This window comes from Solanum verrucosum, unplaced genomic scaffold, assembly GCF_900185275.1.
Source record: "Solanum verrucosum unplaced genomic scaffold, falcon-dt-bn FXZP01000009.1, whole genome shotgun sequence".
In the NCBI taxonomy this organism is placed as follows: domain Eukaryota; kingdom Viridiplantae; phylum Streptophyta; class Magnoliopsida; order Solanales; family Solanaceae; genus Solanum; species Solanum verrucosum.
The window spans coordinates 216,446-242,240 of NW_026020231.1; the positions used below are offsets into that span (position 1 = coordinate 216,446).

The following is a 25,795-nucleotide window of genomic DNA, read 5'->3' on the forward strand; positions in this document are numbered from 1 at the left end:
CGATGTAAATATTTACTGTAATGATGTTTGTTGATTTGTTGTGGAAGTCATGAATCTTGTTACGTGATATTTCTATTTCGCTATGTAATACAAATTTATGATTAGTTTTGATAGTTTTAAAAATTTATGGGTATAAATCATATTTCTTAAAAAAAAGAAATATATTTTCCAAATATTATGACCAAATACATGGTGTAATTTCACCCAAAAAGTACCAATAAGGTAATGATTGCGGTGAAGATAATTACTATTTCATTCTTAAATAGAAACTTAAAGGTATTGAATTTGAATTTCTCTAGTTATAATAAAGTGTGATTTATGATTTATAGCTAATGAGACATTTCTACTGCGAATTAAAATTTAACTAATTCTAATATAAATATCAAACCTCGAATAAAAAGAAAATGGTAGAAAAGGTGAAGCAAGGCCAAATAAATGCCGTTTGTCTCATATGAAGGTCATTTGTCACATAGTATAGTGTAGTTGGTCACTCATCATCCTTACACCTCTAAATTTATCAACAACTACTCCCACTAACATAAACAATTCAACAACTTGTGGAAACTTGACACAGCTAATCCATGGCAGCTCGTAGACTTTCTTCTTTACTCTCTCGTTCTCTCCACCTTCCTTCTGCTTCTGCTTCCGCTTCTCTAGGTTGCTTCCTCTTTTAATCTGTACTATTTGCAACTTTTTTTTTTTCTCTTTTTTAAAGATTGTACCTTTGCGATGATGGTAAAGATAGGTTCTTTAGTGTTGAGTTTGGCTCCGATTATCTCTAAAGGGCAAGAAGGGTAGTTCTTGAGGTAGATGTACTTGTTCTGCAAGGTGAATAACTTTTACTTTCTTTATGCATGTTAAGCTTTTATTACTGGGTTCTTGAATTAATTGAAGCATAAAAAGGGCATTTGATGAACTACTACTCTTCTGTTTAGTCATCGTTATGATGAAACTGAAACTAGTAGTTGAAGAATTAAATTCTTCTGTTTTTCCTGAATGGGGGTACTTTTAGGGGACATGATATTTTACATGTTTTATGCTGGTTCCCAATTTACCATGAAACTTAATGCAACAGAGGCTTGTGGGTACATCTTCTAGTACATCTGTTATGAAATTGATGCATAATAATTTCTCCAAATGGAGTAAAACAAAATGATTAGTACAAAAGCTTATGTTTTTTAATTAACTGAAATCACCAGGAAGAAGCCATGGTGTGGCAAGGCACATCAACAGGTTTAGTACAGCTGCAGCTGTTGAGGAATTAATCACTCCACCTGTCCAAGTTAATCACACCAAGCTTCTAATCAATGGGCAATTTGTTGATTCTGCATCTGGTAAGTGTTTGGTACCAATTTCAACTCATCAGTTTTGTTATTTGTTTTTTATTACTAGCTATGCTGCTGGAAATTAAACTTGGATATGTATATATTTTGTAGGAAAAACATTCCCAACGCTGGATCCAAGAACTGGAGAAGTCATTGCAAATGTTGCTGAAGGTGATCTCGAAGATGTTAATCGCGCCGTGGCTGCTGCTCGCAAGGCATTTGATGAGGGACCATGGCCCAAAATGAGTGCTTATGTAAGCTTGATAGCTTTATCTCTAATCTGTCTTTTGATCAGTCTTTATCTCTACTATGTCTTTTGCTTTGATGCTGCTCAATTTGTTAAGTATGAGTTTTTAGAGGTCTTTTTGCTGTTGTATCGTACCTCCTTATCTCTGTGGGGTGGTTCTGCAGGAAAGGTCACGGATAATGCTAAAGTTTGCTGATTTGGTGGAGAAACACAATGATGAGATTGCAGCTTTAGAAACATGGGATAATGGCAAGCCATATTTGCAGGCTGCCCAAGCTGAAGTACCTTCTTTTGTGCGATTATTTCGGTATTATGCTGGTAATGACACATTTCAGACAAGAAATTTAATCTAACTTTGCTAGTTATTCAGACAGTTCAAGCTTTCGTGTGTATGTACATAACTTTTGAATTTTTGCTTTCTCAAAACAACATAGGTTGGGCGGATAAAATTCATGGTCTAACTGTACCAGCTGATGGGCCACACCATATACAAACTTTACATGAACCAATTGGTGTTGCTGGTCAAATAATTCCATGGAACTTTCCCCTTCTTATGATGGCTTGGAAAGTTGGGCCTGCCCTAGCATGCGGTAACACTATTGTCCTGAAGACTGCAGAACAAACTCCACTGACTGCTCTTTATGTCGCAAACTTATTCCATGAGGTAGGTTCATGTACAGTATATTAGATCTGAGGCATAAGTTCCTACATTGCATAAATTTCTCAGCAATTGCATCGTTGACCTTCACTCCATCTATCTGACATTGTTTTTGACGTTTAACAGGCTGGTCTTCCTCCAGGTGTTTTAAATATTGTTTCTGGTTTCGGACCTACCGCTGGTGCTGCACTTGCTAGTCATATGGATGTAGACAAGGTCAATGAAAAACTCTTCTCTGTTTGTTCTTGGAGAGGAAAAAAACTTTTCTCTTGTTTTTTGAATTATTTACCACATTTTTGCAAGTTGCAATAACGATACATATATCTGAATGGTGTGGAGGATGAATTTTACCTAATGCACATATCCAGTTTGGTGCATCAGTGGCATAGTTTCTGTTTTTACTGTCAGAGCAGCTAGTGCTTCTAAATCATGAAACTACCATGTTGTGACCGACTGACCGTGTTGTAAGCTAATTACAACTTACAATATTATATACTGTAGTTGAATCAGGGTGAATACAACATTTACAGATATGCTTATAAGATGAGTTCTAGAGATCTCTGAGTGACTCTGCTTTATTGGGAGACCTAACAATCTGTTTCACTTATGCAAGAAAGAACAATCTATGATTATAAGGTTGGAATTTTACACTTGGGATGACAGTGGGATCCTTATGGGTCAAAAGGTCTAAATGTTTTGCATACTTTATTCTGGGTTAACTTGTTGACAATAATTGGAAACAGCTAACACCGGCTCAACTGGATAGTATCTAGCATGTGGATCTCATAGTTATGATTTTGTTTTTGCATCTACATATTTTCCTGGAATAAGAAAAGATGAAGGTGACTTAACTTACTTTTTTATTACATACATGATGTCGAATTCATATAGAAGCATTAGCAGTCTTGCCAACCTTCCCCTTCTGTTGAATGGGTTTCTTGAACGCCAACAATCAAGCAAATAAGCAAGTCAAATATCTTTCTAGTGAATCTGTGCTCATCTAGTCTGAGATGATAAACAGAGAGCTTCATCTATGCTGGATTGATGGACATCTGACTTGATTTTTATCTGAATATATGTAATGCATATTTGATTGATACTTTGAACCCCCCCTAACATTTTTCCTTTTAATTCTTTCAGCTTGCTTTCACTGGATCAACGGAAACTGGGCAAACAGTTCTTCAACTGGCTGCCAAAAGCAATCTGAAACCAGTTACCCTCGAACTAGGAGGGAAATCACCTTTCATTATATGTGAGGATGCTGACATTGATCATGCTGTTGAGCTAGCACATTTTGCACTCTTCTTTAATCAGGTCAGGCCGATTCTTCAAAAAATAAGTATCATAATTGAGCACATGGTTAAAGTTCTGTGTGTCTGTAGGGCCAATGTTGTTGTGCTGGTTCTCGTACCTATGTACATGAACGAGTATATGATGAATTTGTAGAGAAGGCAAAGGCACGTGCAATGAGACGTGTAGTTGGTGATCCCTTCAAGAAAGGTGTTGAACAAGGTCCTCAGGTACTCCCTCTCCTTTTCTCTCTCTTCTTGTCCCATTATGTTTATGTTCTGCTTTCACAACTATTAACTTTCATATTTGACATTTCTCTGCATTTTCCAACCTAAACTTGGGCCCTAAACTGATTTGTAAAGTATCTGTTCTGTTCCCAATTTCATCACACTACCGTGTGGTATGTTGTCTGCCTCTCCTCGATCATTAAGTGAAAAATAGTCCTCCCGAGAGGCTCTTCTTCTGTTTCATCATGTGACAACTCTATTTGGTAATGAGCTCTTGAAGTGCAAGAATCTAAAGTGTCTACTTCCACGAAAGATTTTCTAAAGTATCTATCTCCTAAGTGACAAAATTTAGTTAATGACTTGGCATATAACTTGAAGTTTCATGTTCTGAAGCTAATATCATTACAATATACATCATAGATCGACTCGGAGCAATTTAAGAAGATTCTTAGGTACATAAGAGAAGGCCGTGACAGCTCTGCCACCCTTGAATGTGGTGGTGATAGAATTGGCTCCAAAGGCTACTTTATTCAGCCCACTGTGTTCTCAAATGTCAAGGTATATGCTTGATATCCTTCTTCTCTAAAGTCCTCAAATAATGTTTCTGAAAATTCCTTGAGAAAGTAATTTAACACGATCATTTACACTTGGTTGGATCAGGAGGACATGTCGATAGCACAGGATGAGATTTTTGGTCCAGTGCAATGTGTCTTCAAATTCAAGTAAGTTATGATATGAACCTATTCCTGCAAAAGGGTTATTTGAAAATTATGCTCCCTTTTGTGGCTGAAAGTTGCTATTCTTGACATAAGCTTCGCTCTAAGCACATTTATGTAGTGTTTTATTCTGCTCAACTTAAAAATTTAGTGTACTCTACGAGAGATTTAACTTTGTTTAACCCGATAATTATTGTCACTGGCTCTTGTTCTTCTCTAACTGATGGTATTGGCTGGAAAGTCCTGATCTAATACATGTTTCAAGGACATAACTTTTTGTTCTTGATGATATGATAAGTTGTAAGGAAAGATGTCATACTAAATGTTGTGTTATCAACTCCATTGCCAGGGATATTGGTGAAGTAATAAAGAGAGCAAACAACACTCGCTATGGTCTAGCAGCAGGCGTTTTCACAAAGAACATCGATACAGCAAACACCTTGACCCGAGGATTGAGAGCTGGAACGGTGTGGATTAACTGCTATGATATATTTGATGCTGGAATTCCTTTTGGAGGGTACAAGATGAGTGGCACGGGCAGGGAAAAGGGTATTTACAGCCTTAACAACTACTTACAGGTGAAGGCTGTTGTTACTCCATTGAAGAATCCGGCTTGGATATAAGATTTGCCACCCCTGATTTTAAATCATACTACTGTTTTTGTAATATGGTGCACATGGTTTGTTTACATGACAATGTTGTTATCAATTACAATAAAGTCTTCAGATTGTTCATTTGGTTGTTGTCGTGTAGAAAAAACATTAATTGCCCTCTAAATTAGATGCCAAACGACAAAGAAACTGGCTATGTCCTAGTACCACTTCCAGGTAAAGGCTATTGTCAGCCATTTAAAGATCATCCATCTTGAAATAGAACATGTTTTGGATAATTTGCAAGTTAGGTGGATTCGTGCCCTTGTGTTGCTGGTACAAGCTAGAGGAAGCACTCGTGAAACTAGAGTTTTGAATCTAGCTAAAGCCATTTTGCATTATTTTTATTTTAAGTTTAGCTTAGAGCTCATATAGGTAATATTGATGCACCCGAAGTTTTCAAATTCTGGATTCGTTCGACCATACTTGGTAGAGATAGAGAAAGTCATATATATGTCTAATAGAGAGATGGTTGCTTCAAAGTAAATCAAAATCAAGAACACTAATGTCACATTAATGAAATAATGATTCGCTCAATATCATATACATCACTCCTTTTAATATTTTGTATTCACCTCCAATCTTCATTACCTAACTACTACATTAAAAATCAATATATGCCATTCCGCGTTCCACATAAACCTTATTAAAAAATCTCATATGATTTCGTTAATTAAAAGTGTGATTTATGAGTTAATTAGTGAAGTTGGTGAATATTACAAAAGGTCATAGGGAACTTTTTTACTTTCTATCTAAGTACCGTTAGTAATTAGAGCAGAATTACCATATACTTGTACTAGTGAGATACAGTGGAGGCACAAAGGCTAATTCATTTGAACACTTTTTCATCAAAAAATTATATTATACTATATATAAGTTCTAAATTTTAATTAATTATTTCTTTCCATATGTTTAATAATGTTGAAATCATTTAATGAAAATGGCTCTACCATTAATAACATGTAGACAATAAAATAGTATTGGTGCAACATGCAACACGAACTTCTAATTAAAATAAAAGTTCAGTTTTTATTAGTACGTAATTTGTTTGATTGACCCTCCTCCAGTGATGAGAATACAGCTTGATATCTGTATTTTTCATGCTTATACAACGATTAATATATACTTATAGTATATAGTTGTAATAGATACATGAATTAGTTAATTATATTAAAGACGTGTGATTACCAAATTATAAAGAGAGATTAAGCGCGTTAGATTAGTCATTTCTTGATTGGTCCACGTTAATCCTGTTCTATAGCTCCCGCCAACCTTAATTTCATACGTTACTAATTAATAAAAGGATTACTTAATTAAAACCCTAAATTACGTCCCTTTCAGTGGCATCACATTTAATGAATCATAATACTTTGTTAATTTTCTTTCTTCGGTCATTCCTAGGAACTTACTTAATTTGTTTTATATAAAATTATATGCTAATGCTTTCTCTGATCTGTCAGATTTTTATTGGTCATGCAACTAAATAATGGATGGAGAAGAAAGAAACCGTGAGGTTGCTCTTTGACTAATTTTCATATGACTTTGCAACTCCAAAATATAATTAAAAATAATACTCTTCTACTCTTAACGCAGTTAAATTGGAAAAAAAACCTATTTTATTTAGGTAGTATATATACTATGAATGAAGTACACATCTGCTTGTTTTCCATTGATAAAAAATAAATTACAATCACAAATAAAATATGATAAAACAAAGATTTATTGAGGATATTTGTGAGTACAATAATTATGTTTCTCTTTTGAATTTCTCTATGAATATCTGAGGGTTGTTAATTAGTAGTGTATTTCTCTAATATAGGATGATTTGGACCTCATTAAAATATATTTAATTGCTATGAATGTCAAACGACAACTTTGATGAAGATAATGTTTGATGACTTGATCTCTTTATGAATATTCCAAAAATTTATTGAATTTTGAAATGTTTCTTCAAGGTTTGTTACCCTTTCACTACAACAAATTAAATAAAGGATTTTACAACAATAATATCATTGCCGCATTATTATTGTTTGCAACAAATTTTAAAGTGATAAAAATAAATTGCAATCACAAATAAAATATGAAGAAACATAATTTATTTACCAAGATTGTGAGTACAAATATGTTGATCCATTGATTCTTCTCTCCAGGGGCGGACCCACATGGCTCATGTCGGGTGCTCGAGCACCCATTAACCTCGTCTTGGAATATATATATCTATATAGAAATTAAGAGGTATTTGTATAAAATTAACATAGAGCACCCAATGAATAAATGATTTGATTGGCACATTGGCTCTTGGGTGGGTGGTTAAGGCCCTTTTAGTGTTATTAAGCCCGAGTTCAAATCTCATTGTTAACATGTATTTTTTATATTTTTGACTCCGCCACTTTCAAAGCACCCACAACCTTAAAATCCTAGATCCACCACGGCTTCTCTCTCATAAGATTTATCCATAATTCGAAGGCTGTTAGCGGCATATTTCCCGAACTTGGATGATTTGGACTTGATTTCTATAATTCGAGAGCCGTTAGTAGCGTATTTCTCAACTAGGATGATTTGGACTTGATTTCTGTAATTCGAGGGTTGTTAGTGGCGAATTTCTCGAACTAGGATGATTTGGACTTGATCTTCATAATTCGACGGTTGTTATTAGTAGCGTATTTCTCAAATTAAGATGATTTGAATTTGATCTCTTTTTGAGTATTCCATGAATTTGCAGAATACTCGATATTTTGATCTATTTATGAATATTTCATGAATTTGTGGTGGATTTTCGAGATTTTGCTCTCTTTATAAATATTCCATGAATTTATTTTGAAATTTCAAGATTTTTGATATCTTTATGAATATTCCATGAATTTGTGGTGGAATTTTTTATGTCTATTTAAGGGAATATAGTACCCTTTATATAGAGATGAATTAGGTTTTAGGGTTGAGTAGAATCCTAATTGGAATTTAACACACCTTCTAGAGTCTCAACTCGAGTTGAACACGTCTTGTAGAGTCCCACAAAATTTCAATATCTATAATTATATTTAACAACAATATTATAATATGAATATTTATATTTATACACAATATAAAATACCTATTTTATATATATATACCTCTATTTGAACATTTCACAAAGCAGTGTCCCATAACAACACTTGACTCAAGGTATATTAGTGGTTGTCTATAGGCTTCGTATCGGTCGGTTCGATTTGGTTTTGAAGTTTATCGATTTGACTTATTGGTTATCGGTTTGTAGAGATGCTAAATCGTTATAGAACCATTAAGATATTAATTTATCGGTTATTGATCATTATCAGTTTAACCGTTAAGATTTGAGACAAAAAAAATCATTAAAAATCACTTAAAAACAAGGTGACAAACCAAATGAACCATGCACATGAGTTCACAAGTTACATCTTTTTCAAAAGCAAACACTTTAACATTGTATTATAACCAAGGGTTTGGTATAACCATAAATAAAAGTAGGAAACCAAACTTTAAGTCAAGGACTTTATATACACTATATCAAAAATGATCATTAGCGACAATTAATTCTTAATTGCCGCTAAATATGTATTTTAAGTGGCAATTAACACTCTTTGTATATGTCCCTAAAGCCTTTAGCGACATTGGTTCTAATGGCACTTAACTAATGCCGGTAAAAACTTTAGCACTCTTTATTAATGTCAATATTTATTGCCGCTAAAAGTTGTTTTTGTTGTAGTGATACAAAATGGTATAAATAGAATTATTTAGTTTACTATCGGGTTATCAGTTAACCCGTTAAGAAAAAAACCCAAAACTGTTAAGAACCGATAAGCCGATAACAAAATAAATCAAAATCGTTATCAAAACCGCTAAACCAATAACCCATTACGGATAAATCAATAACTTTTTTTCTGTTCGGATTATCGATTTCAGTTCGGTTTTGAACAGTCCTAATTGTCTACTCATAATACAATATAATTTTCTAATAAATGAGTGTCAATTTAATTATTTGTTTTAGCATAGTAGCTCCACCCCGGCCATTCACGTAGCATTATTTTTCTTTAGTACGAAGTTATTTGTACTTTCTAAAAATACACATCTTACTAAAAAAAGAAATACACCGCCCCTACTAACATTTGTACATGTATATATATGCCAAATTTATTGCTCAAGAGACCAGGTTGAGGACACTCAAAACTCAAAAGGAATAGAAAGATATGTTAAGGATTGATAAGGAAAGAAAGTCAGATTTAGTTGAGCTTCAATTTAGATATCAGACATCAAATTCAAATTGATATGATTAATTCATCATACTATATTCCTATTATAAAATTTCTAGGTGTTGCTCCCATGTAGGCTATAAATATGAACATACCTCCGGACAGATCTAGAAGCTTAAATATGAATTTATATAAATCCTATAATTTTATCTGGACCTCAATATTTGATTGTAACCTCAACAACCATGAATCCTCCTCTTGCTTTATTACAAAGGAAGGTAATAACCACTACATATATAAAACATAAAATTAAAGCTCATTTACTATGTAAGAGAATTCGAACCCAAAATCTCTATCCGAAAAAGCCAAAATCCGAGGTCCTTATCAGCATCCAATTGCTTCGACTTGTTTCTCACTTTCCCCTTAACCTAAGCAACACGTCACCTTCTCTTCCTATCCACGTCAACAGAGTCGGCATAGTGGGCCCCACCATAATCACCTTAAAAATAAGATTACCAAAAAAAAATCTCAGCCCACCCGATGCCCTTACGGCCCAAACCCAAGATCCAAGAAACATCAACATTACACGTGTACAGTACACGTGTCCCTTAATTCAAGTACACATTTCACTGTACTTGAATCACTCCAGTCAAACAACAAACAAAATAGCTAACGCGTGGGGATTGGTGCCACGTGTTGTTTAACATTGTTTGGGTCAAGATTTTCTTATAAATTAAACCAACGGTATCTTTAACCGACTCCATCTCCTAATTCCAAAATTTGTGAACTTTCTCAAATGAAAAAAAACAGAGCTCATTAACACATCAAATTCAAACATTAAACTTTAGGTTTTTTCGATCGATGATTCAAAGATTTGATCGGAATGATCGCCGGATTTTGACATTCCCGGCGGTACATCCATGTGAGGGGATATCTCCGGCTACCCTTTTAGATTCTTTGATTACTCTATCTAAGGGCATATGCAGTTTCAAATCGAAATTCTTTCCATCTCAACGGAGAAATGTTCGCGAAATGATTAGGCAAGTGGGGATCCTCTTGATTTTTTTCGAGGAAATCCAGGATCATCTACCTAGTGATAGAGATTCCATTGTTCTTTGTTTTGCAGAACTACACACAACGTTTCAAAAGTTTAAGTTTTTATTAGATGATTGTATGCGTGAGGGGGCGAAAACTTGGATGCTTATGAAATCCCACTCTGTAGCGAGTCAATTTCAAGTTTTGGTTAGAACTGTGGCTACTGCACTTGATGTTCTTCCTTTGGATTGTCTTAATGTTTCCAGAGAAATCAAGGAGTTAGTTCTAATGGTGGCTAATCAAGCACAGAGGGCGAAAATGGAGCTCGACCCGGAAGACGAAGAAGCTGTGAAGAGAGTAATTTTGCTTTTGAACCAATTTGAGAATAAGTTTCAGCCTGACCCCCGTGTAATCAAGAAATTTCTTGATTATCTTGATATCACAACCTGGGAAGAATGTCACAAGGAGATTAAATTCTTAGAGGATGAGATTAATTTCGAATGCTCGGAGAATTACGAACGAGAAGTACCTATGCTAAGCAGTTTAGTTGGATTCTTGAGCTACTGCAGGGGAATTTTGTTTGAGGACTCTGTTTATGGGAACTCTGATCAATCAGATGGAACATCCAACCTGGAAACTCTGAGTTGCTTGAATCCTGAGGATTTCAGGTGTCCCATTTCTCTGGAACTCATGACGGATCCAGTGACAGTGTCCACGGGCCAGACTTATGATCGCGCTTCGATTCAAAAATGGCTCAAGTCAGGGAACCTCCTCTGTCCCAAAACAGGGGAGACATTACAGAGCACAGAATTAGTACCTAATTCCTCTCTGCGGAACCTCATCCAACAATTCTGTGCTGATAATGGAATATCACTAGCTAAATCAAGGAAGAAGAGTCGTGATATATCGCGGACTATTTTGCCAGGAAATCCAGCAGCTGCGGAAGCAATCAAATTCCTCTCCGAATTTCTCGCGTGCAGGCTGTATTTTGGTTCTGATCAGCAGAAAACCAAGGCTGCTTATGAAATTCGCTTGCTTGCAAAATCAAATATATTCAACCGGTCCGTGTTAATCGAAGCTGCAACAATCCCAGCACTCTTACAAATGCTTATTACAAATGATCCATCTATGCAAGAGCATTCAATTTCCGCCTTGCTCAAACTATCGAAACATTCCAACGGAAAGAAAGTGATCATGGAAAATAGGGGCCTGAATTCGATTCTTGGAGTTCTCATGAATGGCCTAAAGCTAGAATCAAAGCAAATTGCAGCTGCGATAATCTTCTACATCTCTTCACCTCGTGAATACCACAAGCTAATAGGCGAAAATCCAGAAGTATTTCCAGCTTTAGTGGACTTAATCAAACACGGAACAAGTTGCGGGAAAAAGAATGCGATAGTTGCAATATTCGGGCTGCTGTTGAGTCACAGGAACCACGAGAGAGCACTTGGTGCAGGAACAGTTCCAGCACTAGTCAATCTTTTAGCTTCTTCAGATAAAGTTGAACTAAACACAGATGCACTTGCGGTTTTAGCTACATTCGCCGAAAGAACAGAAGGGTCTTTCGCGATTTTAGAAGCTTCAGCATTACCAGTAATCTTGAATCAATTACAGAACACAACATCTCGAGCGGGAAAAGAGTATTGTGTTTCCATTTTGTTGTCATTATGTGTCAATAGTGGCGCGGAGGTATTAGCCGCTCTGGTAAGAGAAAAGGCGCTTATGCCACTTCTTTATTCACTTTTAACAGAAGGAACCAGCCAAGCAAAGAAGAGGACACGGTCTCTTATCAAAATTCTACAGAGATTTTGTGAAACGAGCACTTCTAGGCTTGTGAGTGAAGTTCCACAAGAACAATTTATTGATGTAAGGTGAAAAAGGTCGAAAGATTTAATTTTAGAATCCTCAAATTCTGCATGTAAATATATATAGAGTCCTGAATGGTAGTTACTTGTGTTATGTTTAGTTCCTCACTTTTTTTTTTTGAGGGGCTAAATCATTGTAGATCATTGGATTTGGGAACTTATACTTTGAATAAATTTGTATACAATTCTTTGTTGTGTGAGATTTTGATCTTGTATGATAACCAAATAGGCAAGATTAGTGGCAAGAGCTATCTCTTGTGTCGAGGTTCAATCCAGAAAAAATATATGGTATAAATACAGAAATAGAAACACTACTATATATTTTTTAGTTCTGCAGCTGTTGAAGATATCAATGGTAGTTTAATTGTTCTTCCTAATAGTGGATAGATATTTTTTTTTGTGCCATAGCAATCACTAGAAAAAGATTGGATACTCAAAAAATTAATTTGTGCTGATTTAGGTCAGCTAACTAGGGCGCGGTTGATGACATACATATAATGGTACTTATCGCCGGTTAAGTTGATAAAGAAATGAGTATTGATATATGACCACAAACGCAAAATATCCATAAATAGTATTTACGTCAACGTTTTAATTAGATGGAAACTATAGCCATATATTTTGCTTACTTTTGAATCCAACTTTAATGTGCCCAGTAGTGACTAGTGACCACTTACTGGCTCCATTGAATCAAATAATTCAAATTTCACTATAAGGATCATACATCAAGACAGTCTGATTTTCTTCCTAATTGATTTTGTATGTTATGTTTACTTTTCTATAGCATTATTTTACATGTAACAACAATGATATTCATCAAAGCAATATACTCTTAGTAAAATTATATATATATATATATATATATATATAATTGGTGTCTATCAATTATAATCATAACTTTACGAGGAAAAACTATTAATGTTTCAGTGTAGTTTTTACATTCATATTCTTATTAATTTTGCATAACGTTTATTTATAACAAGAGATTTAAACGTCAAATATCAATATACATATACAACATCACTTCAATTTCATAACTACACATCTCTTTTTACCCTATTTTCTATTATTTCCTACCATTTTTAAAAAATTACAAAAATCCCTCTTTCCACAATCTCTGTCAATTTTTCGAATACATCACTGTAAACTATCATCCTAAGATTTATTTCCCTTTTTCACGCCTAAAATCACTGCATGGTATCACTTATTATCTCCATCACTCTATTTTTGAATTTCAAATCTTTTATCTTTTCGATTTACGATTGCAGGTAATTGTAGAGAAGTTCTTCTTCATCTATTTTTTTCTTTCCACTTCATAGGTATCAATTTCCTTAAATATTTTTGTAGTTTTTTTTTTTAATTTACGGGTTTAGTTGAAGAAGGATGCATCTTCAACTTCAAAATTGATTGTGAAAAAACGCTCAAAAAAAAGGGGGAAAAGGTTGGGTTGTTTCCGGTAAGAGCTTTGGGTCGAGATCCATGGATGACGTCATTGTTGAAAGTGAAAAAAAGCCACGGAATTTGATACAGAGCAAAAGAAAAAGTGTAAAAGGATTTATTCATCATATTTTTTGCTTTCAACAGATCAGATTGTTGATTTTGTTTTGATTTTTTGTTGTTCATCTTTTTTAATACATATGAGTTTAATTTTTTAATGTATCTGGTTGTTTTTGTTTCTTACATTAATGTATAATGCATTCGTTTCAACATTATGATACATTATAATTTTATCAAGAATTGTTGGTAGTTCTGGGAAGAACTTTGGGTCGAGATCCATGGGTGATGCCATTGTTGAAAGTGAAAAAAAACTACAAGAATTGATAAGAGAAAAGAAAGTGTGAAAGGATTTCTTAATCATATTTTTTTGTTGCTATTAGCATATCAAATTGTTGATATTTTTTTTGTTGCTTTCAACAGATCTTTCAATGGATCTAGTTGATTTTGATTCTTAAATTAATGTATAATTCGTTCGTTTCACCTTTATGATAAATTACAATTTCATCATGTTCAATATATCATTTTCAAATATTAATTTTGATACATAGCCCTAATTTATTGAAACACAAATTAGTATGCACCATGTTCATAGTTATGTATTGGATACATTATTATTACAATTTTCATTATATTTCACTATTGATACATACACCAGCCTTATTCAACTAGTAGAATGCTACGTATTTGTAGACGCTATCAAATATTACCGTTGATACATAAACACAAATGTTTTATAACAAAATCAGTTTGTATCATATTGATAGTTATGTATATGATTGTAATGCGTATAACATAGTTGTGTATAACATGTTTGTGATGGATCACATGTTGTTAAGTATCTGCAACACTGTTTCATATTCATAGTTTTTTTGTACATGATACATAACTATATAAAATTATCGATTTTTTTAATCTATTACAATTTGGGAGAGAGAAAAATTAAAAATTTGAATTGTTTGGAGCTGTTATTTGGGAAAGATGAACATCAATTTGATTTACATGATTTGGAAAACTGACATTTAATTTTATATTTGATTTCCTTTTTAATCTCAACAAACTAATTGTATAATGTATCAAATGTGATGTATCCGGAAGAATGAAATGTATCCAAATGACAATAATTTTAAAAAAAATTTATAAATTGAAAAAAAATAGGAATGTGATGTAATTTGTTGCTTACACTATGGCATTCCTAAAATTTTTACATATAACAATCACAAAACAAAAGTTTGCTCCGAAAGGGGGTCAAAATGCATATAAGCAAAAATGCGAGGGCATAAGTGAAAAGCATCACATATCGTTACGACGCCGTTTGATCGTTGCCTCCAGTCCCAAGAAAAACCTCGCAGTTGCTTCTATAAAGCTTGCTTTCACTGCAGAAAAATCTAGATTCCAATCAAAGCCGAGCAATAAGCAAAGCGTTTTCCCTCAAATCTACCGATATCTCTGTAAGTTTGATCTTCTTTATCCCTTCAGTTTTCAGGTAGAAGTTGTGTATGCACTCCCCTTCTTCATTGAACGAAGCTAGGGTTTTACCATCCTTATTTTGGTCTTCTGTCGTCAATTATGCTTTCTCCAAGTTATTTGTTTGTTTATAGTTTATTGTATTTCTTCGTTTGGTAGGGAGTAGCAATGGCGACTGAACAACCAAAGCCAGCCGCTAAAGAGGTGAAGATGGATCTATTCGAAGACGATGACGAATTTGAGGAGTTTGCAATTGATCAAGGTGAGTAGGCATTTTTCTTCTTTCTTGTTAAGAGTGAAAAATTGAATAAAATCAAAATGAAGTACCAGTTCCTATGTTTACATTCTAGAGAGGCATCAATTGTATTATATAAGTTAGAATTTCTGGTATTATGTGATGTTACCTGCACTTTGAATCAGGAAGGAGTTTAATTGTAGATAAGGTAGAATATTCCTTGCTCTCTGCGTCCAATAAGGCTGTATCGTTGCTGTTGCTTTTGAGTTTCATGTGGTTTATTTTCTATTGTGATATCTCAAAATGTCTAGTGTAACTTTTGTTGATAAGAGATGATATTTATGTTTAAAGATCAAACCATATCCAGTCAAGCCAAATTTATTCGAACTTTGTTATGTAGTGCATTTATTCTCTTCTAGAAATATGGATAAGATATGCAAGTCAAACGAATCCCAGTGTCTCCACTCTCCAGCCCTATTGAATTTGTTCACACATACCTAGTATAATTCCACAAGTGGGTTTAATTGTCTGGGGTAGGTTGTACGCATACCTTACCCCTACCTTTGTGGGTTAGAGATTTCCGCTAGATCCTCAGCTCAAAAGAAATGTTTTCAAAGCAGAATTGGAAGAATAATATGACAACAAAATAACAAGATACAAAGCAAATGGGCAACACGTAGTAATACACACCAAATAATAAGAGACTGCATGACTATTGACTACTAAATGACCCCTACCTCTCGCACATAGAGTGCGACAACACTCAGCTACTTACTAGCCTTTTACCCTAAATCTTGACTTCCAAACCTTCCTAGTGAATTAGGTCATGTTTATTGGGAATTGAACACTTGCATTTCACTTTTGAACAGGAAGGAGAGAGGAGGAGTGCAAGTATTTTCTTAGGTTGGTCCAGTTGATTTTACTCAGTTGATGAATAGCACATTGATCAAGGCAGTCTGTTCTTAGATTAGCTGTCATATAGGCTTCACTACTACAATAATAACAACTATGCCTCAGTCCCGAACAAGTGTCATACAAATTTTCATATATAAAAAGTTGCTTGTGGTTCATTTAACGATGTAGACACAAGACATAATCCTCAAACAATGAAACTTTACTCAATTTTTGTTTATTGTATCTATGTGCAAACCTCCACTAATTGTTTATTCACCCTACTAGAAAGTGAGAAAGCACATGATATTCATTTGTTCTTACCAATATATAACTTTTATTGCCCCACCATATATATTTATCGATGACCGAGAAATCCGTCTGGAGCCAAGCTATAGGACCAACTGCAGCCTCCGAAGCTTGGGGATAATGAGTCCGCCCCTATACCCTTCTTCACTCAAGTACCAGATTTGTCTTCTTGAGGAATATCTGCAAATCTTATATTATATGGTGACCCATCATATTCTATACAAACTGTAGTTATTCCTCAAGAAAACACTCTCCCCATTATTTTCCCAGACTCCGTTACATGGAGTCATGGACATTGGTGTAGAGAGGTGCGTCTAAAGGTTAGATTCTTTTTTACCTAATCTTAGGATTCAGGAATATGGATCAATGTTGGAGTGCATGTGCTGAGGTATGACTAATAATATACATATACATTGCAGTATTAAATTGAGATGAATTTGAATTACACAAGTATAAATAAGTTCTTTTGAAGTACTAAATTTTTATTTCATTTGTATCTCTCATACAATGTTTAAGCTTTTCAGATGTACCTATATGTGTGCGCGCATGTCTGTTCATATATTGCAAGTAAAAATATGTAACTATTTATAAATCCAAAAATCCTGCCACCAGTGTGTCTCAGCCATAGCTGTTGTCAACACATGCTAGGTGAGTTGACAAATTGTGGTGCTCATCCCACACCCACACTCAAATCTTGTTGGATTAACACATGATCTTAGCAGCTTGCCACCTAAGTAATGTTTGGAGGAGCTGACTTTTAAGGCTTATCGTTGAAGGGGGTCTCCAGATACTGATGGATTGGGGGCCTTCTTGATGATTTATGAGATTAATTTCATCTTTAATGTGCTCATCTTTTTGTTGTCCTTTTAAAATGCTATGGAAGGGTCTCTTCCTCCAGCTATCTGAGGATCACTAGCTTGCAAGTGTTCTTTTTTAATGAAGGAATTTTTATTTTAAAGAGAACAAAACTATGGATGTGTTGTGGTATATTGGCTAAGACTCCTTTGGTTGGACAATGTATTGACAAATGCTTGCATTTGCTATGAGAAAAAAACTAATGAGGTAATGGAGCTGGAAGGGAAAAGATGTTGTCATTAGGGATCAAGTAATTTTGGTCTGTTTTCCTCAAAGATTGTACTCGAAAACTTTTGTAACATTCTCCTTAACGACATATCTCTGAGGAAGCTTGACAATTAATACAATTTCTGATCTGGTCCTTTTTCTTTTTCTTTTCTGTTGTTAATTTTCCTCTCAAAGTTTAGCATGGTATGTCATTTTCCAGTGGGTATAATTGAGAGTCAAGTAGCTCATTAACAGTCCTTAACTATGTTACCCAGATCCTTCCATGTTGAGTAAACAGTTAGATGACTTGCAAAATTGACGGTAACATCTTTTAGATATTGGTAGCATTTTGTGGTCACACTTGAGTCCTGATAACCTTGGTGTTTAAACTTTTGTATGGGCGTCTCAAATCTGGAATAGAGTTTTACCTTCTTTTTTGTATCCTTTTGTTTTATTCCTTTGAAAGACAATGTGTCCTATGTTCTCCTTTTCCGTTTGATGTATTTGTTGGAAAATCTATTATCCTGGTAGGACTCTAGGACAACTTTGCTGTTATTTGTCTGCTGAATCTTTGTGTAACATCTGGTCATGATTTTCATATAATATAATTCAGAGTGGGAGGACAAAGAGAAAGGCAAAGAAGTAACCCAACAATGGGAAGATGATTGGGATGATGATGATGTGAACGATGACTTCTCTCTGCAGCTCAGAAAGGAATTGGAAATCAACACTGAGAAGAAATGAGCTACATTTGCACATGAATTCGTATTCATCTCAACGTTGGACCATGTTATTTCTATTCTGGGTTTAGATGTTTCCCTATGTTTGTACTCCTTATCTCACTGATAAAAACTTAGTTTTCACCCTTTTTGTTGACATATGAGACTTGTGGCACGCAAACTTGAATTTAGTTCCCTGTGTTCTTAGTTTGAGCTGAAAAAGTTGAGTGGTGTTTCTTCTACCTTTCAAGTTTGATGGGTTTTCCAGTATCGGAGAATGTATTTATTCTATATACTCGTTGGGGGATTAGGTTTGGAGAGGCTTGAAAGCCAACATTTTACACTGAGCAGTGGTTGAGCCAACAACTTCCACCTTTGCCCATAGTTGGAGGAACGACTTCCATACATATTGTTTGTGATGTGCAATGCTGTATTAAAGATATAGCAAAAAAATTACTGGCTAGTGTAGATGTAGCCAAAAACTTATTTAGTGGCAAATATTAGCTGGCCAGTGTAGCCAGCGTCGTTGGAGCCCCTATGAGATATTTTCATTTCTTATAAGAGATTGATCAAATTAAACAGGGAAAGAACATGAAGCTCTTGGAAAACGTACCCAAATAAGTAGGGGGTGGAGCTATAGTATTAGTTATAGGTTTAAACTAACTCAATAATTTTAGGATGAATCATTACTTTTGTATTATGAAATTTACTAAATGCATACAAATATTAAAATTAACTCCAGAATTTATAAAATTTAAATTCTCAGTATCACTACGCTAATAAGTTGAGAATTTAAAGTTTTCTGGCACAGGCGTCATCAATAAAGAGGTCTAATGTGGACCAAGATGAGCCACCTTCTTTCATAGCTTCATCTGCATTTTCTCCCAATTCCTTCACTTTCTTCCTCACCATTTCTCCCTTTTCACCTTCCATTAACACGCTCACCATTTTCTCAACTTCTTCAGCTTCCACAAATCCCCTCACTGATCCATTTCTCGGCATGATCCTCAATCCCACCCCGATTTCCTCCGTCACCATTCTTGCATTTACATGCTGTTCAGCCATAAATGGTAGTGCCAAAATAGGCACTTTAGCACATATACTTTCCAAAATAGAGTTCCATCCACAATGACTCAAAAACCCTTTGATGCTTTTGTGATTCAACACTTGATTCTGATCTACCCATTCTTTCACTATTAATGCTCTGTTTTTTACTCTCTCCTCTAACCCTGCCAAATGCTCGATACCATTTTGTCTTATCACCCATAAGAAACATGTGTTGGATAATTCAAGTCCCTTTGCAATTTCTTGTATTTGCTCAGCAGAAATGTCAGCCTGAGTACCAAATGCTACGTACAGAACAGGCTGTTTTTCTGTCAATTTATTGTTTAGCCATGTTTCCTGTTTGTTGTTGTCGGTTTGAGAGAATGCTGCTTTAATTGGCCGCTTGGCTAGGCAAAGAGGCCCAACACACCATGATTTTGGTCCGAGGTGTTGGTTGAAATAGTCTGCAAATCTTGGTTCCAGTTCGTAAAAGCTGTTGGTGATCATCCCACGACTCTTTGCAATGGAAATACCTAGCTCTATCCAAAAGTCGATGGCTGGACCTTTTGGCTCAAGGTCTCCAAACGGAGGTGGAAAATCATTTCTTGTGAACTTCAACCATGGGAAACCTGAAAACGTAAAAGACTCGTCTGCTGAAATAGTTTCAGCACGTTCTATCTCAAGAAGTTGACCTATAGTCGTGGCGAAAACACTCATACCAGAGAAGAAGTACATCGGGACACCAATTTTTTTGGCTGACTCTTGAGTCCATCCAAGAAATGCGTCAGATATCACACATGTAGGCGAATGCTGCAAAGCTGATAGAGCCTGCTCAAAGAGCGGCTGCATCAGTTTTGTAGCTATAGCAAATGGATAGAAATAGGACATGGAAGGAAGCTTTTCAGTATTTTCAACATTAGGAGGGATGTCATGTACGTCTTTAGGAAAAGGGAGTTCGATAACGGAAATGGATGCGTCTTGTAGAAAATTGCGGATGGAGGGGGCGTTAACGGGGGTGGTGAAGATGGTGACGGTGATGAAACGGTGGCGTAAAAGGGTGGCGAGGTGGAGGAGAGGGATGGTGTGACCATGAGCCATGAAAGGAAATATCACAAAGTGTGGTGATGTAATTGTCTCCATTTTTTTTTTCGCTGCGAATGAAAATGGATTTGATTGATATCTAAGCTATGGGAGTTGAGTGGTGTTAAATATAATATACCCTCTGTTCAATTTTACTTACCCACTTCTTTAAAACTAAAGATTTTTTATTTTGATTATCTCTTTTATCATATAAAAAAAAAGATAAAGTAATATTTTTTGCATGTTTACTCTTTAATATTAATTACTTATTTTTTAAATTATATCTAAAATTTAATATTAAATCTCAATTAATAGAGGAAATTTCAAAAATAGTCACTATAATAAATTCAATTAAGCTCCTTAGTTATAGTTTGCATATTTTCGGATCGTACCTACCTCATTTATATAATTTGCATGTATTTGTATAATTGAGTTATTTTCATATATATTTGTATAAATAACGAATTTATACGAACACAATTTTTTAGAACTTTTAACTCCTCCTTTGGAACAATTTAAGTAAATATTGGAAATCTTAACTAAATCAACTTTACGCGTTGCACATGTACGTAAATAATAATTATAGACGACAATTATTTATTATTGATTTCGTCCATTTCTGGTGGCTGGCTTTGTTGGAAAATTTTAGGGCAAAGGACATAAATCACATACTTTTAAGGTAAAATTACCATTTGTCCCTTATAAGTTTATAATTACAGAAATTTCTCAAACGAATATAATAATATAAGCGCTGATACATTAATCTGATGCGCGAGATACATTAATCGTTAAGTAAGATACATTATATTTTATACATGATACGCTAATCTGATGCGCGAGATACACTAATCTGATGTGCAAGATACACTAATCTGATGCGCGAGATACACTAATCTGATGTGCAAGATATACTAATTTGATGTGCGAGATACATTAATCTGATGCGCTGATACATTAATCTGATACGCGAAAATGAGAAATTTTGGGGATTTGTAAAACTAATAGGAAATAATGATAATAAGAGAACTTAAAGGTGAAATTTCTGTCATTTTTTCAAAACTTTATTATGGTAGAGGCCCAACCAACCAAAGTTGGAAGAGGCTCCACCCATTTTTTGACATGTGAATTGCGGGCCCAAACTATTAGTTAAGGCTGAAAAATGAAACCAAAAAGAGAGAGAATGTAAAGTTTGGGTGGAAATTGAAAGACAATTGTGGGGTCAATTTAATACTATGCTGACAATTTTTTTTGACTGCCAATATCTTTTCTATCAACTATATATAAATATCTCAATAAATATACTATTCTGGACAAGAATAGTTACAACACTCTAAAACCCAATCACTAATTTTTCTAACTTGTTACCTGTTGCTGTTACTGTTTTCTTTGACACATACTGTTATATTTTCATTTTTATAATTTTATTTGTGTTGAAACTTGAATCTTATAAAATATATAATACATTTATCTTCACAGTGTATGGGTAAAATCGCATAAAGGGGCAAGGCTAGCAAGGTAGGCCTTGAAAATATATTTTCATCTCACTCATATAGTCATATTATTTGTCTACTTTCTTTTTATACATATCTTTACTAAAGACTTTGTATATAAGTAGAAAAAAAATTACTAATTCCCTTGTAACTCTTCTTAATACACTCTATTTTAATTATCTAAAATAAATAATAATTCCGGAAAAATATTTTTAATAATATGAGACGGAGGGACCACAAGTTTGTATAGAACCTTTTCTCAATTAATAAATGCTAACATAATGTACATTCTCAGTAGTCACTACGATAAATAATTTAACTAATGAAATAATTTATATTTTGTGTAAATGAAATGCAACATGATAAAATTAAACCAACAATCATTTAATGAGATTTTCGAGTTTTCAAAACAAACGATATCACTTTCTTTTTTTCCGCTCCTTTTTCATATTGTCCTCCATTTCTTCACGCCATTGCTTTAGTAGCATTAATGGGTTTATTTAATAGGTGATTAGAATTATGCATGTCTTCAATTTGGTATTTGACGTTAATAGTAAATTAGTTTGAAGACAATAAAAAATACACAAATCTTATCTTATCTTGTAATATAGAACTATTTTTAAAAGTAACGCGAGTTTAACGAAAATAGAGTGTAAACAATTTTCAATATAAGAATAATATTTTTAATAGATATTCAATTCAACACGTTAAATAAATGTGGATATAAAATAGAAAATAAAAATATTGATCAACTAATAATATGACTTTTTATTCCTTGCACTTTTCCACTTTCAATATAATATTTTAATTTATTTAATTGAAGTTGACATGGATCCCACAATTATCTTGCAATTCCCACTCAAACTTTACATTCTCTCTCCTTTTGATTTCATTTTTCAGTCTTAACTAATAGTTTAGACCCAACTATTCACATGTCAAAAAATGGGTAAAGTCTCATCCAACTTTGATTGATTGGACCTCTACATAGTAAAATTTTTCGGTTTTGTTGGCTCTATTGATCAAGTTCAAAAATTTCTAATACCAAAGGAAAAACCAAAGACTCATGCACTTTTCCTGCCGTTATGGGCCCCATTTTACAAGGACATTTTTTACCTTCCTCTCCATTTGTTACTTTAGGACATTTTTTACCTTCCTCTCCATTTGTTACTACTTTAGGGGTCATTTGGTGTGAAGTATAATACTAAATAGTCATGAAATTAAATTATAGTATTATTTAATTTGTTGTTTGATTGGCAAGTTCAGGATAATTTATTCTGAGATTAATAATTAGTATTGGAATAAGTTATTCTTCTCCTTGGGTGGTATAGTAATTTCGGGATAACTTATCCTAGGATAAAATAAGTAAATGACAAAAATGTCTCTTTCAACCCGTTTTATACATCACTTTTTACATTTATGAAGGGCATTTCTGTAAAAAAAATAAATTGTTCTTAAAATTTATTATTTTGAATACAATAAACCAAACACTCAATAAAAATAATCTCATCATAACTTATCCTATCATAACTAATCTCATCATAATTTATCCCATCATAATTAATCTCATCATAACTTGAATTCAAACCAAATAATACTCAACTTCTACCTCCCACTTAATTTGGATTTCATTTAGGGCCTATTTGGAAGGACATCCTGGTAATTGGATTTGGTGTAATTGAGTGTAATTACACTGTCTGTCCTGTTTGGTTGGATAGGTAATTACTTGGTCAACAAATAATTGATGTAATTGGCAGGGGGTAATTACACTCTCCAATTCACAGCCAGAGACTGTGAATTGCTGGTAATTACATGGTGTAATTACCAGCTGATTACTTTTTAATTTTTTTTTTTTATTTCTCTTTTTTATTTTTTTGTTTTAATTTTTTTACTTCTATTATTTTGAGTTCTTTTTTTTTCATTCTAAAAGTTTTTTTTTTTAATTATATTTTATTTTCTTCTTGTTCTCAATCTTACTTCATGTGATTCTATGCATTTTTTTTCGTATTATTAATTTCTTTATGTCATGCTTATTTTCTCATTAGCATAATTCTATTAGTATTATCATTTTAAAATTAAAATAGAATTTATTGTTAAGTAAGGTTATAGAGTTACGTTTTTTTTTAAAAAATAAAAATAAATCATATTTATGTATGCTATGTTGAAATTTGCGATAAGAGTATTATGTTAAATTTTTTGTTTTGAATTTATAACTTATGTTATATTTTCAGTTTCATTTTTTATAGTAATATTGAATTCACATTGCAAGTCATTTTTTAATTAGACCTGACATATTATCTTTTTGTCAAACATGCATTTCACGATGTTAGTAGAAACTTCATACTTTTAGTTTTTATGATCAATTCAATTGAAATATATTAATTTGAAAAAATATAAATCAATTATTTTTTCATAATATTAGTTAAGAACATATGTTTATTAATTAATATATTTTCAAAAAAAAATATATCTTAAATTCATTTATATAGTTTCTTATTTGTCTAGTATAAATTTTAAATAATTAATTTTTATTTTTAAAATTTAATATAATATTATGATTGTTATTGTGCATTCAAACAGAACATGTGTAATTACACTGTGACATCCAAACATGACATGTGTAATTACAGTGTAATTACATTATGGCAATCAAGTCAATGTAAATACTAGACTGTGTAATTATTAGGCTGATAATTATTACCCTAGTAATTACACCAATTCCAATTACCAGGTGACTTTCCAGACCCTTAAAGTCATTCAAAAAGAGTATATTTATTGTTTCAGTTTTAAACTATAGATTAACTTGTATGTGACAAAATTATAATTTGCTTGGTTAAATTTTTAAATTGATTTATTTAAAAAGGGAGTTTCCAATAACTAATAATGAAATATCAAAAAACACATAAAAAAATTTGATGGTTCTTAAAATTTTATTTGTGTTGAGACAAAGGAAGTAATGTATATTTTTTGAAAATTACGTAAACGTATTATAAATTAAAATAATTAACAATTTTAAATATTTAAAGAACATACAAAATTTAACAGACTCATGAAAAAATTACGCGGTTAAGCAAATTTATACTACTTAATTACTCATCATACCTATAGTTTGCTATAATTACAACCCGAGACTAACATTAACAATTAATTATGTGGACTGATTTAAAATTTGTATAATTAGCCACGTTTGTATAATTCGCCACATTTGTATAAATTACAACTAACAATTCTTCGTTTGATTTGTATTTGTATATGACAGTGATTTCCTTTGGTTTTTCAGTTTTATCACCATATACATTCAATCTTTTTGTGTATAACTTTTTAAAATTTGTATAAACATATAGTTTTTGGATTTTGTATAATATAATTTGTATAATATATTTCGTATAATTGTTTAAAGTTCATATGTTTATGTTTGTATCAATTTGTTATTTCAACTTTTATCATATTTGTATAATTCCAGACTTTATATCACTCAATTTTACAAAAACACTTGAATTATACAAACGAGATGTGAATTATACAAATTATTAACCTTTCTCGCTCGCTTGTCTCCTCCTTCTCCCAATCTCGCTCGCCTCTCTCCTCCCTCTCCCAATCTCGCTCGCCAGATATACAAATACATATGTATAATATACAATTATCTAACCAATATACATATACAATTCACCTCTCTCCCACTCTCAGCCCTCTCTCACTCGTCTCTCTCCTCCCTCTCCCAATTTCGCTGGTCACTCTCCTCCCTATAACATGTAGCTACGAATCGTAATTAGCAAACTATAGGTATGG

General features: G+C 33.3%; 5 protein-coding genes across 5 annotated transcripts in view; 3 read left to right on the top strand and 2 right to left on the bottom strand.

Moving 5' to 3' along the window:
* Window positions 1-25,795, bottom strand: part of LOC125832105 (rac-like GTP-binding protein 3) — a 235,728-nt gene that overhangs the window by 64,164 nt on the left and 145,769 nt on the right. The window lies entirely within an intron of this gene.
* LOC125832118 (aldehyde dehydrogenase family 2 member B4, mitochondrial-like) lies at window positions 542-5,206 on the top strand. Its single transcript, XM_049511256.1, is given in 11 exon segments — window positions 542-647; window positions 1,169-1,334; window positions 1,437-1,579; window positions 1,737-1,890; window positions 2,007-2,236; window positions 2,357-2,446; window positions 3,371-3,544; window positions 3,613-3,750; window positions 4,168-4,305; window positions 4,408-4,469; window positions 4,813-5,206. Coding segments are annotated over 11 exon segments (1,635 nt in total). The 5' UTR covers window positions 542-581; the 3' UTR covers window positions 5,087-5,206.
* Window positions 10,107-12,287, top strand: LOC125832081 (U-box domain-containing protein 19-like). Its single transcript, XM_049511219.1, has one exon. It carries the CDS (start codon window positions 10,180-10,182, stop codon window positions 12,226-12,228), a length of 2,049 nt encoding a protein of 682 aa, XP_049367176.1. The 5' UTR covers window positions 10,107-10,179; the 3' UTR covers window positions 12,229-12,287.
* On the top strand, window positions 15,272-18,637 carry LOC125832117 (protein DELETION OF SUV3 SUPPRESSOR 1(I)-like). Its single transcript, XM_049511255.1, has 2 exons — window positions 15,272-15,441; window positions 18,290-18,637. Exons 1-2 carry the CDS (start codon window positions 15,348-15,350, stop codon window positions 18,418-18,420), a joined length of 225 nt encoding a protein of 74 aa, XP_049367212.1. The 5' UTR covers window positions 15,272-15,347; the 3' UTR covers window positions 18,421-18,637.
* LOC125832172 (UDP-glycosyltransferase 90A1-like) lies at window positions 19,188-20,579 on the bottom strand. Its single transcript, XM_049511323.1, has one exon. It carries the CDS (start codon window positions 20,577-20,579, stop codon window positions 19,188-19,190), a length of 1,392 nt encoding a protein of 463 aa, XP_049367280.1.